The sequence below is a fragment of the Mytilus edulis genome, chromosome 3 (assembly GCF_963676685.1).
Source record: "Mytilus edulis chromosome 3, xbMytEdul2.2, whole genome shotgun sequence".
NCBI classification, from domain to species: domain Eukaryota; kingdom Metazoa; phylum Mollusca; class Bivalvia; order Mytilida; family Mytilidae; genus Mytilus; species Mytilus edulis.
In genome coordinates this window covers 61,472,789-61,487,191 of record NC_092346.1, presented here as the reverse complement: position 1 = coordinate 61,487,191, position 14,403 = coordinate 61,472,789, and the positions used below count along the sequence as shown (strand labels likewise).

At 31.0% G+C, this 14,403-nt stretch overlaps 1 protein-coding gene across 43 annotated transcripts in view; it reads left to right on the top strand.

The window, feature by feature from the left end:
* Positions 1–914: 914 nt before the first annotated feature.
* The window catches only part of LOC139517028 (ral GTPase-activating protein subunit alpha-1-like), a 66,537-nt gene continuing 53,048 nt past the window's right edge, over positions 915–14,403 (top strand). For all 43 annotated transcript variants that reach the window (XM_071307614.1, XM_071307613.1, XM_071307603.1 and 40 more), the window contains exons 1-9: positions 915–1,127; positions 4,176–4,286; positions 6,421–6,470; positions 7,433–7,490; positions 10,025–10,068; positions 10,623–10,776; positions 10,944–11,065; positions 11,464–11,602; positions 14,259–14,391. In XM_071307614.1, the coding sequence (XP_071163715.1) occupies positions 1,001–1,127; positions 4,176–4,286; positions 6,421–6,470; positions 7,433–7,490; positions 10,025–10,068; positions 10,623–10,776; positions 10,944–11,065; positions 11,464–11,602; positions 14,259–14,391 (938 nt within the window). In that variant the 5' untranslated portion in view covers positions 915–1,000. The remainder of the gene's footprint in view (positions 1,128–4,175; positions 4,287–6,420; positions 6,471–7,432; positions 7,491–10,024; positions 10,069–10,622; positions 10,777–10,943; positions 11,066–11,463; positions 11,603–14,258; positions 14,392–14,403) is intronic.

Genomic DNA, 14,403 nt, shown 5'->3' with positions numbered 1-14,403 from the left:
AAGACTTTTTTAATCTGTAATATAAATTAAAACAGACATAGAAAATCAAATTGTACGAGTTCATTATCTTTTTATATTTATGTTTACAACAGGTTTTATAAACGTCGGCAGCCGGGCCTACGAAAGGTCATCTCGATGGTTAACTAAGATGACGTCTAGACTAAAATAAACACAAGATGCTGATAAAAATCTCGAGAATATGCATCGTTAAATAATTGTTTATTTTAGACTTTCTTAATTAGTGTAAGTCGAATATGAGAATTTGAGTGAAATCGGTGAACATAAATGATCATGAATTTGACAGCTAGTGCCCATTTAATCATAAGTTCAGCAACGAAACTGAATGATGCTCTTTTCGAGTTACAATTTCATTTCAAATATATTGTCTTCTCGGACAAGAACATCTATATAAAGTGTCTTACAATGATTTGAATAATTGGTCCATGAGTTTCGAATGAAAAGAATTTTTTTTAAAGTTCATTGAAAGGGGGGCATTTTTTCCTATCAATGTATTTTAAGCATTTTCATATTTTTGTTAACTGTTATTTAGTAAAAAAATGTGTGCTTTAAGTTGTTAGTGACTTGTCACTAATTTGTTTTTATCTGTTTTTTGGTAAAATTGACCGATTGTTTTTTATTGTTATCTGTTATATACTGGTCCCAGCTGTTTTTGTGAGATAAAAAATACATTGTTAACTTTTTTTTATATAAATTCGCTATTTCTCATTTTAGACAGATTAAATTTTTGTTTTGAGTTTTGAGCAAAATGAAAAATTATCAACCAGTAAAAGTATCACCTCTAATAATCATAATAATGTTAGCTAATTTCGGTCATTTTGGCTCAATGGAAATAATGATAAAATTGGTAATTAGAGAAACCCGTTTCCGGAAACGGAATAAAGATTCGCGTCTGCGCATCGTCCGATCGCCATTTTCAGAGGATTGCAGACGAAATACTGTTTTCCTACAAAAAATGTAGCATTTTGATGCTATAAGATTAATGTCTTCGGCTTTGGCTATGTTTAGAACCAAAACAACTCATGGGGATATTAAAAAATCAGCACAGAAAGTTTCTGACCACAAGAAAGACAGTATTACCAGGCTGAAACACCTTCGGCTTGTGATAGGTGCGGAAATAAATATAAACCCTTGAATCCGTGATGGTTATCCGCCTTCTCCTTTTCAAAATTCTTTATCAAATGTGATGGATATTATTTTAATTGTATAACTATGGTTATATTTGTTTAATTGTTACACTAAAGTCTTCTAATGTTGGAACTATTGACGTATTGTAATTTGTAGGCAAATCATCTCCTCACTCTGGTATCGGGACCGTTTGCCCTTATAACATGTTCGCCCTAAGTACATTCACCCTGAGTTCGTTCGCCCTGAGTTTGTTCGCCCTAATAACATGTCCTAGGTACGTTCGCCCTGAGTTCGTTCGCCCATAGGCATCGAGTCCGTTAACTCTCCAAAATTTTTAATATTCAGGACATTGAAGTTGAATAAACTTATTCAGATATTTCTATGGTATACATTCTTGAAATTTATGGAAACAAGGAAACATTTAAAAGTTTATGGCTTGTTCAGGATCATTTTAAATTGTTCAATGACAAAATAATTCGGATCACTGATTATTGTGATACTTGTCTTTTGATGGATCATTAATAAAAATCAAATGTTTTGTTTTGTTAAAAATATGTACGAACTGTAAATCATGAAAGAGGTTTACAAGTTCATTTATTATTATACTTTGAGACTAGTATACATTCATGATTGACTGAATACAATTATTTTGTTAACAAATATCATAATCAATAAAGAGAAATACATTGTATTGCAGTATTCTACTTTGTAAACCGAAGGGAAAATGATTGATTGCAGCAATATAAATATTCTGTCAATTTTTCAACAAACTTTAACAAATTTTGTTCAAATACTTAAAATTATCATATGTGAATGGACAACAATTAGAAGAAAAAAAAATCAGGGTGAATGGACCCTGGGCGAACAGGTATCAGGGCAAATGTGAATTAGGGCAAATGGACCCAGATTCCCTCAGCCTGATCAACAATGGTGTAACCCAGTTACCCACAAATGTCTGTACACACTGAAATAGTTACCAATACTTTCATTTCAATGTATATACATTATTTATGTATGCATAAATGATCATTCATACTCTAGAACAAACTGCACTAATAAGGACATACAATGCATTGACTATTTATCCCTGTACTGTCACATTTAAGTCTCTTAACAAAAAGTCTTCTTTCTCTCTTTCCATTGAGCTACTAATATCCACACCATATTTTGGCCATCTCTGTCAATCTCTTTAATATGAGGATGAAGTCCCCAATTACAGTAGAAATATCAACAATATGAGGCAGGCATTACCTATGAATGGGGATGAAGTCTGTATGAATTATTTTAAAGTAACGTTACATATCCGATTTTGGTTCTGTTGTTAGTAATTTAGTTGTGATGTTATTAAAGTTATGACGTCATATTCAATGTAAACAAAGAAACGCTTTCATCGGGTTACGTTTTTTCATATCAAACAATTATTAAAAATGAATTGGTATTGAGTTCCAATCCTATATTATACTAGACTGATAAATATATATTTTATTCAAAGTCTCATGCAAACAAGACCAGAAAAAAAGTAGAATTCTGCGCCAAAAAAGTCTGAAAAAAAAGTTAACAATTTTGAGTTCATTAGTGGAATGAAAAATTCAGGAACTTTTCCCGATTTATTTTCAACCGTAATTTGGGACTCAATACTTTAATCTTACTAATTAGCGGGTCTGATATCGATTCTGTATCCAGCTGATTCTTTAGTGAGAATCCTGTATCCTGCTTCTCGTTGCCTTAAAAGCGTATGTCATTTCCTGTGTCCTGTTGGACTCTTTTCTTGTTTTCATGCTTAATAATTTTTTTCATGTGCATGCTTAAAAATATTAGCCATTCCCATGTCACACTTATACCCTAATGAGATCAACTAATGAACTCGATAGTGTTAATTTTTTATTTTTAAACTTTAATTTTCCCGCATTTGCACAGAAATCTCTTTCTTTCCTCAGGTTTCGAGTGTTCTGACACTTTGGGTAAAACAAGTATTTATAAGTCTAGTCAAACCTAGGATGGAGCACAATAATAAAAAAAATGTTGATTATTCTTTTATATGAAAAAAAACATTACCTGATGATAGTGTTTCTATGTTTACATTGAAAATGATGTCGTGTCAAAAATGATGTCACAACTAACATTTCTAAGAACAGGCTAGGACCAACATAGGAAAAATTACGGTATTTCCATTTTCTATTTGAACATTAAAATATGAGTGAATTAACAAAGATTGAAACAGACTTCGTCCCCTGTCAACATGTACAGTAATGCCTGTTTCATATAAAATTTTTGGTAATCCTGTATATATTTACTTTACTTATCATGCTATTTAAGTTTGGTTGGATGTGATAACTATGTTTAATGATTATGCCTAACTGGTTTGATTGACATCAAATTGTACAAATAAAGTTAAGTGAACTGAAGTTAACATCGATATATAAAACTTTGAATGTATTTTCCTGATCCGGTTATTAAACCCTTGCTACAGAACAAGTGGGAAGACAGTTTGACTTTGTGGCATGTAAAGTATTTAGTAACACTTGGTTATGGTGTAGGGAATTTGCCACTCTCTCTCTGCATGTTTAACATGGTTAAGATCCATTCGCTGTAACATTTATATGAGGGGTCAATACTAAATAGGTGGCCTGTTGCAAGGAAATATTTCTGTCCCTATTCAACATCAAAATTGAATTCATTAGTCTAACATTTTACTTTTCTCAGAAAGAGACCCCATGTAAAATTCATTTGACCTACCGAATTAGACTATTTACCGGATTTGTAATCACATAAGCAACACGACGGGTGCCGCATGTGGAGCAGGATCTGCTTACCCTTCCGGAGCACCTGAGATCACCCCTAGTTTTTGGTGGGGTTCGTGTTGTTTATTCTTTAGTTTTCTATGTTGTGTCATGTGTACTATTGTTTTTCTGTTTGTCTTTTTCATTTTTAGCCATGGCGTTGTCAGTTTGTTTTAGATTTATGAGTTTGACTGTCCCTTTGGTATCTTTCGTCCCTCTTTTATGATACATATTTATTTTCTTTTACAGATAATTATGAAGTTGTTGAGGCTAAAGCATTCTTTGAATCCAATTACTCCCACATATATTACATATTCAACGATAATTTTGCTACAGTAGAAGCAGATTTAAAGCAAAGAGGTATGATTAAGTTATGGTATAAAATTGAGAATGGAAATGGGGAATGTGTCAAAGAGACAACAACCCGACCATAGAACAGACAACAGCAGAGTCTGAAGGTAACCAATAGGTCTTCAATGCAGGGAGAAATTCCCGCCCCCAAAAGGCGTCCTTCAGCTGACCCTAAACAAATATGTATACTAGTTCAGTGATAATGGACGTCATACTAAACTCCAAAGTATACACAAGAAACTTAAATTAAAAATGATACATGACTTACAAAGGCCAGAGTCTCTAGCAGTCTTCAAGAAAAACTTTTTGACTTAATATATAGCCTGAAAATTAGTTTGTTTTAGATGATTTGTGAGGCCTTTTTCAGGAAAATATTCTGATACAGATAGTTCAGATAACACCAAGCAATAAACCTATTCTAGATGTTTATAGTCGCCTGGTAGCTTGCTCCTTCTGCATATGAACGTTCATATCAAATTACTGTTTACATCCCATCAGGGCTCACACTACTTCAGAATTATAGGGAGAAGTGACTTCTCTTTTTGAAACTGATAGGGAGAAGTGGTGAGATTTGAAAGAGAAGTGCTCATTCGTGCGGTGCGCTACAATGTTTGGATTTTACAATAGTATAAAGGGCCATATGTAAATAATGTTCTTTTTATATTGTTCAATTCATATCTGAGTAAAAAAAATACAATTAAAGTAACATTTGGAATTAAAAGTTGTTTAAGTTTTACTAAGGTTCTTGTGAGAAACTTATTCCAACTAAATATCTAGCACTAAAAAAAAAAATTATTTTAAAAAATGTAAAGAAATTATAATATATCATTATTACAATTTAATTAAAAATTATCTTGTGTATGAAATTCAGTGTTTCTCATAAAAAAATATAAAAGTTATTAAGGTGGGCCATAATATATTGAAATTAGTATAATAGTCTCAGAGTTAAGCAACTTTAATCAATAGTTTGAAACAATCAATAAAAAATATAGGGAATTATATACACCAATCAATTAGATGTAACCAAAAGTCTCTTAATGTGTGTGGAATGCGTAATTTTTCCCTTTGGGATCAATATTCTTCTGCCAGCTGTTCCGTCCGTGCGTCCGTAGTAATTATTGTTAAAGTACGGATTTCGGTCATAGCTGGTCCGGTTCAGATCCGTAGTTTAGAAATTGGTCAATGGCGGACGAATGCAAGAAAATTTACAAAAATAAACGATGTTTGACAAGTTATTTGAAAAGGAACATGACGTTTATAATGCAATAAATGGATTAAACATTTACTGGAGGCAACTTTTATCACGTTTAAATGAAGTAACAAACTTATTTTGCCGCCGAAATTTAGGTTGATGTACGTTTTCGAGTAACAAGCACCGGAACTTGCGAAAATGCATGAAGTGATAAAAAGTTGTATTTTTATCAAATAACCTACTACACACTGCGAAGACAATGCGTCAACCTCTTTTCTAAAGATAATGAATCGTTTATGTCTGAATTTCTTTAATTATCAATAAAAAATTGATGTTTCATCAACTTGGTAAAAATTGAAAATGTCCGATGACGGAAGCGACTGAAAGCGAGTATCGTCAAGAACAGGGCGACTTGATTTCGCTTTTGGGGGTCGGAGAAAGCGAAGTGACGGTCGGGAAGGCGACTTCTTCGCCCAAGTCGCCTGGTAGCGTGAGCCCTGCCCATTCAATTGCAGTCAGCATTCAAGTCATGTCAATTTCATTCAAAAAAAGAGAGAGAAAAAAAAGGTACAAAATATTAATTGCAGGATAAGGACCATAACTGTTTAGTGTTTTTATATATCAGCTTCATTGTATGGTAACATTACACTTGTTTCTTAGTCTCATACAAAAACAGCTGATATTTAAAGACACTTAACAGTTATTGTCTGTTTATACTGGTATATGTATTATGCATGTAGTTTGTCTAGTTTTATTGTATTCATAAAAAAAAATGTGAAAAAAAAACACCAACAAGAAAATTAAGGTTTTAAAGGAATATAGTAGACAATTTAGATAAGTTGTCTTTAAGATAAAATTAACCTACTATTAAACTGTATAATAAGAATAACATATTTTCTCTTTTACAAGAGTGGAAACTCAATGTATACAAACAATATTCTCTCCTTGCAGCTAATAAAGCACACAGAGAAGAATTGGAAGGAATTCTTAATATATTTGAGGTATTGTTTGAAGCCAAATGTCATAGAAAATACTAATACACATATATTGTACATCTCTAATACTCAGAAGATTGCAAGATGTGGATTTAAATTTCATTTACTAAATCTTACAAAACAGTTTGAAAAACTCTGTTGAAGAGAAGTTTATGCTAACTAATGTTTAAGAGTAAACAGTTTTTTTTTTTACTTTAATCTGAATAGATTGAACAATTTTTGTCCTCTTATATAAAACTTTTTTGTTGTGGAGGGGGAAAAATAATTTCTTGTTCCTCTTTTTTGATTAGAGTTCCCACTATGATTTTTAAAGGCGAATTTAAGGGCTTGTCATTTTTGGCCATGGCGAGTTCAACAGTAAGAAGGTGGAATTTTATTGCTTTATAATTTATTAATTCAGTACCCATTATAAAATAGGGCATGGGAATTACACCAAATTTAGATTATTTCGAAAATTTTGTTATCAAATAATGACATAATTAAGTGCTCATCCGACATGTTTGATACAACATTTTACTATCTTGATGCATCTTAAAAAAAATTTGAAAATGAGTCTAGAACTCATGGACTCACCTAAGTGAGAACCCTATTAAATAGAATGACTATTGAAAGAATCTTAGAAAACAATTGGGCTTTATTAAGATCCCAAGGAGAGTAGAATATTCAAATATTGCACAATAAGTAAAGATGTGATTCATACACCCCAGTTAAATGCAAAACAATTGAGAAAATTAAGAAATCAAATATAAATACTTGAGCTTAAGCTTCTTGTTCAATACCAGCTCAACTTTCAAATACATTGGTGAATGTTAATTTTTGTTAATGTAAACAGTAAATGAAAAAATTGTTTTACTATTTTATACAATTTTTTAAAACATTTGAATTATTTTTTTTTAGATCTTATTCAATTTCACTGCAATGTACATCCATATAGCCTATCTTATAGATGTGCAATTTTAACTTTTCAGAAAATACTGTTGTTGTTACCAGAGTTAATTCAAAGAAGATGGATGTTTCACAGTATTGGTGAGTACATCAACATGGGAAGTCATCTGTCCAATTTTTATCATTTTTGTCGAAAAAGTGAGACATAGTAATCCTACATTCTGTAGGTGTTGTCTGCAGTGGCAGTGTCAACAAATATTCTCTCTGTGGTTAAAGTTTTTGAAATTTTAATAACTTTCTTAAACTGTTCTGGATTTCTACCAATCTTGGATAGAAGCTTATTTATGATCATAAGAAGTAAAGTTTGTGAAAAAAAAATCATTTTTTCCCCCCATATTTAACTTATAAATGGTTTTTCTGCCAGGTAACATTACATACAGTCTGCAGTTATGTTTTTAAAACATTCATAAGATTCATAAACTATTCTGGATTTTTATCAAACTTGGACAGAGACTTCATTCAATCAAAAGATAGTACATTGTGTATCAAGAGGAATGTTACTATTATTTTTTCCCTCTTTTTGTTGAGTCTGCGATTAACAGCAAAAGTAGGTGAGACACTGAGTTCCATGGAACCCTCTCAAATTTTTTTCTATGGATTTATTAAAAAAAAATTGTTGATCACTTTGCAGACCATAACTTTAATTTAATGCAATGAGAAATACACAAGTTTAAGATACACAATCAGGGTTCGACACTAACGGTAGTCCGGTAGTCTGGTGCCCCCCTAAAATCTAGGAGGACTACCAAAACATGGTTAATCAGTAGTCCTGTGGACCACCTGGAAATTTGTATATGGTCTGGCTATTTCAATGCTAAAAATTGACATAAAAGTCCTCCCAATTATGTTTACATTTTACAAAGACAGTGATGGCATTTGGAAGAACGTAAATTTTATATTGTTATTATGAAAGCACTTTTGAGATCCAGATTTCAGATCAGAATCTTCACAGTGTTTGTAACACATGGGATTTTCAATGTAAAATGAAAATGTCTGATAACCAAAATGTGAAGAAACTGCAGATTAGACAGCAAAGGTCAGCAATAAAAACGTAGGTGTCAGAGTTAAAAAAAAAATACTTCCCAAATTTGGAAAAAAAAATTATTACCCCTAAAAAAAGAAACAGGAAGAGGTAGTTTGAAAAAAAAGCCAACAATATTTTTTGGTGGCTTTCTTATTACAAAAAAAACCATTTATGCATGTCATTCAAAATGGTATTAAAGGCATTTTGTTTTAATAATAATGATAATAATAATAATTCTTTATTTAAAGAGGGTTACACAGTTAGCTGTAAAGCTAATCTTCCCTGAGGCCCTCGTGAAATACAATGAAATATAACAAACAATTACAAAATATCAAACAGACACACATACATGAATAATGAAATAAAAAATTGTTATGAAATATACAATTTTCAAAACAGGTCTCTAAGTTCCATGTCATATATGACATGTATAGTATTGGCATCAACAACATCATAAGTTTGAGTAAATGTGTGAAAATTATGCATAGCATATAAAAAATGCACAGCTTCTTAATGTTCCATCAAGTAATTTTTTTAAATCTTTTTTGAATGAGCTTGTACTTGAGGTTGATTTTTTCAGGGATATTGGTAAGTTATTCCATAAAATAGATCCTGAATATATAAAAGATTTCTTATAAAGCTCTGTTTTGGCTTTTGGAACTTGTAAATTTTTGCAAGAGGAATTTCTCAAACAATATTGCTTTATTTCTGGCATTTCTTTAAACTTTTCAGGGAGATATACAGGGGCTTCATTCTTAAGGCATTTAAGCATCAAAACTGATTTGTGGTATGAGATTCTGTTCTCTACTGTCATCCATCCAAGCTGTTTAAACAGTGGAGCTGATGATGAAAGTGGATCAGCATCTAAAATAAGTCTTGCAGCCCTTTTCTGCAATGTATTATTCTGACTAGCTCATTTTTAGCACAATCACTCCAAATAATACAACAATAATCTATCAGTGGGAGAATATAACCATTATAAAATAATAGCAACATATCCACTGAATTGCTTTCATCAGTGATGATGAAGTTGACCTCTAGTTCACAAACAAAGACATTGTATCACTACAAGAAAAATCTTATAAACTGTTTGAAGAATTAATGAAAACTTTGACTTATTTTTATCCTTTTTTTCTAAATAATTCTGGAATAAAAGGTCAAATAACTCCACCTAACAAGGCCTTAGAAATTGTCTCAGATTGCAGATTTTGCATTTCATTTTTCAAAATTTTCTGACGGTAAAAGTTCAGGAGTAATAAAATTTATTCACTGAATGTCAACTTTAATTTATCTGAAAAAAAAACCAAAATATTTTCAAAACTGAAATGACCATTTGTGTGCTTTTGGGGTGCTCAGATGGCAGGAAATTGCATCTTATTTCGAAAAATTTTCTTGGGGGGGCATGCCCCCAAACCCCCCTAGCTAGTTCGGGCCGCGTTGCGGCCCTCACCGGTGATAGAGGTGGACTACCAGGACTACCCAAAATTTTTTCTTGGTAGTCCTGTGGACTACATCACCTCTAATGTTAGTGTCAAACCCTGACAATACTGCCAAGTAAGTGATGAATAAATGTATTTTTAATTTTTTTAAGGTCGAATAATGAAGAAACTGCTTCATCCTGGAAATGGTATAAAGGTAAATATGAGTTTCTTTGAAAAATTAATAACTTATTTATAGTTTTATTTAATATTTGTCTTGAGCTTTTTCTTGCATTGTTTAGATTAATTTATAAAAAAGATGAAATATACTGTTTCACTTCTGTTCCCATGTTGAGCGAGTGGTTGAAAAACTATGATGCTATATAGCACAAATTATTAGGCAAATTAAATTCTTATAATTGACAGTCACCACTGCTATCATAAGGGAATTGTGATTTAAGTACAGACTGAACCAACATATCCAGTTTATCCTTCACAATGACGTTCATTAAGACTCTTTATGATTGTTGAACGTGCAGGGATACATGCAATCCCCTCTATCTAATAAATAATGTCATAAAGGCTATCATAATTGAAAAGTGGTCTATTGCTTTTGCACATCTCTTATTACACTTAATAGATAACAGTAAAATATAGTTTTTACTAATAGGCAAAGCAGAAAATAAAAAAACAGTTTATTGCCATAACTTAATTTATAGTACCAATATAGTTTTGGATGTTCTCTTAGGGTGTCTTTGTTTTTAATTTTAGACAAGAAAAGAAGGAATGAGATTGTTCATTATTTGGTACCAGATATTACAGGAGAGTGCTTCAGAGGAATGTCATGATATTTTTCTACAACTGGTTCCTGGTTTGGGTGATGGTATAGATCAAACAGCTCTCCAGAGCAAATCAACTGCAGACAGTAAGAAAACTTAATTAAGACAAGCCTTTTTCAATTATATTGTTAAGTAAAAAGATTTTTTTTTACAGTTTGAAGAAGTTTAGTTGTATTAAATTTAGCTAGACTTTTAAATATTGTTGGACATGTTACATTTAAACTGATTTTTTAATGAAAAATATAATTATTAGGTTTTGGTGGGATGATATCTCCTGATGAAATTACACCAATTCTACCTAGCAGTGGAGAGAAACTTCCAGATAATGTTACAAAACATTTCTTTGACTGTCTCATATATTACTTAGTGTCAGAGGTAAGTTATAGAAAAATTAAAAAGTATTATATCGGATTATTTAGATAAGAATTTGAAAATATTCTGTTTATTCAACATCTCATAAATGTGAAAAAAAATTTGACTATAAAGAAGTCTCAGGCTTTCGAGTAGGAAGGATATGCTAGGAACAATAAATCTGATTCATGTATTTACTTAAATAAAGCAAACCTTTTACATGTTCAAAAAAGGTAACTGTTTGCATATTGTATACACCATTAGGAAAACATGCAAGTAATTATATAATTATGATAAAATGACTTTTTTGTAACACACTGACTTAAATTTTGGACATCATAACAGATCTTACCAAAAATTTCAATTGAAATAATTCAGAATATTTCATTGATGATTTACTGTTATACTGTATATCCTTTCAGGTGTCAAAAATTGTATGGCTGAATGACAGAATGAAAGAGACTGGATTTGTTTTTCTGTTTTATAAATTTAAGAGTTCTTACCTAAAATGGTTGTTACCAGATTTTGATAAAAATAGTAGTGTTTACAGGCCAGAACTAGGTAAATATATTGGTCAAATATATAATGAATAGGAAGTGAGATACGAAACTGTGGTAAATGAAAAATATCTTATCAGTTTATTGCACTAATAGAAGGAATATTGTCAAGAACAGCTTATCATATTACTTAAGGAATGGCTGTCTAAGGAGAAATAACATAAAAAATGTAGTGCATATATTTAAAGATTTAGGTTATTGCACAAAATGACAGAAAAAAATGTTACAGAAACTTCTTATAATTTAACTCTTAATTCCCTCTTTTAAAGTCATAAGAAACGAGTGACTGGTTAATGAATGGCTATTATCTATTTTGAATTTATTGAACCTTAAAAATAATTTTTGACTCTTCACATTGAATAATCCGCAAAGCGGATTATGTAAAATGTGAAGAGTCAAAAATTTGTTTTATGGTTCAATAAAATCAAAATAAATTATTGCCATTCATTATAAATAAATTTCTATCAAAAATAAGGTTCAAATATATTATTTATATTAACAATAACAACATACACACATGTTGGCGTATGAATACACAACGTCAGAGTAAGCGTGTCACCATCAAAATTGACAACATTGAAAATAAAACTAATAATTTTAACCAATCAGAAGACAGTAAAAACACCAAATTTATTTATTGTAAAATAATGTTTATCCAATTCTTGAGCCAATACATGTATATATCATAAACTTAGTCCTCTGTGCACGATTTTATCATTTTTGTCGAGCCTTCGACTTTAGTCGAAAAAGCGAGACTAAGCGATCCTACATTCCGTCTTCGTCAGCGTCCACAAATATTCACTCTGTGGTTAAAGTTTTTGAAATTTTAATAACTTTCTTAAACCATACTGGATTTCTACCAAACTTGGACAGAAGCTTGTTTATGATCATATTAAAGATAGTATCCAGAAGTAAATTTTGTGAAAATAAAATTCCATTTTTTCCGTATTTTACTTTAAATGGACTTTTTTTCTGCCAGGAAACAACACATTCACTCTGGTTAAATTTTTTAAAATTTTGATAACTTTCTTATACTATTTTTTATTTGTACTAAACTAAGACAGAAGCTTGTTTATGATCAAAAGCTAGTATCTAGAAGGAAATTTTGTTAATATTTTGTACCTGTGTATCTGTATTTTACTTATAAATGGACTTAGTTTTTCTTCCAGTTAACATTACATCCAGTCTGCAGTTAAAGTTTTTAAAACATTTATTAGATTCATAAACTATCCAGGATTTTTTTACCAAACTTGGACAGAAGCTTCCTACAATCCAAACATGGTATCAAGCGGAATATTTTAATTAATTTTTCCCTCATTTTTGTTGATCCTGCATTTTACAGCAAAAGTAGGCGAGACACTTGGTTCCACGGAAATCTTACAAATTTTTTACGCAAATATATCGTATAATCCTCAATTTTGTTTCTCTCTGTCTGATATGATTCAACAAATATGGCCACTCATTAAATGCCGTGTTTTGAAGCTGAAGTTTACCGATTGTCACCTTATAGTAAATAATCAACAAAAAGCATGGGTATTTAGCACGTGTTTAACATATACAATCAGGTAATTGTTTATTTTAATGACAGATTCATGCGTATTGCTATCACCTGATTTTTACGAGGAGGGTCACGCTTAGGCCTAAAAAAAAAATATGTGTTTCCGGTAACATCATTTTGAAAAATAGGGTCGGTAGGTCGGAATTCTTTTTTTTTTTTTTTTTTTTTTTTTTTTTGACATCGTAAATGAAATCCGGAAAATTATCATGGTTTTTCCAAGTCCTGATCCATAATTAGTTTCAAAAACCGGAAGTGTGCCATTTGCAATGTTTTTGAAGCACCTGCTGTGCAAATTTCTTGGATTTTAACCTATTTGGAATACCTTTTGACATTAATAAAATGTTTTACTGGCTTTCTATGCAAGTAGAAGCAAGAGAGAAAAAATATTATGTCATCTATCAGAAGCCTGTGTCAAAAACGGAGACGGTTGATACAATTTTTTTTTTTTTTTTTGAAGATCCAATAAAAAAGTTAGGGTCGGGGGCTAAAAAACAGGGTCGGTCGGGTTACCGGAAACATCGATCTTTTTTTTCTCGGCCTTAGGTCACTATGCATACGGAAAATATGTCAGCGAATTGCTTCCTGGCAGCAAGCAATTAAAAATAAGTAAACTTCTTCTAAATGTGAACAAATTAAAGAATTTTCCTCAGAAAAAAGTATATGTACATAAGTTGTATAATGAAAACTATGCATTTAGTTTTAAAAAAACATATGCATATTTTTTTTTTTATTTGAGGTTTCATATGACTTTAAAGGAGTAAATCAAGAAAAAAAGGTTTTTGTTGACTCATGGGCAACCGACAAAATAATTGCCAATGAGCTGGAAGACAAAAAAACCTTCAACTAATCAGAAGATTTCATACATCCAAAATTAAATTATGAGATTTTTTTTTATTTTTTTTTTTTGTAAATTATAAGAGTTTGTAAAAAAAAAATATATACTTAAAATGTCATGCACACATACAAATGAATATCTTGTGTGATAATCTGATGCATTTAATTTTGATAACATTGAATTTTTAATGACAAAGATGAGATTGAAGAGTTATCATGTATATAAAGCATTGTCTTAATTTCTTTGTACCTTATATATGAATTATAGATTTACCTAGCGTCAGAAAGATGGAAGACATGAAGAGTAAAGACTTGCCCAATAATGTGGCAGAATGTAGATATTCTTATATTAAATGGTTGGCACATTTCATGATAAACCGAAAACAAGAAGATGAAACAAGGTATTACATACT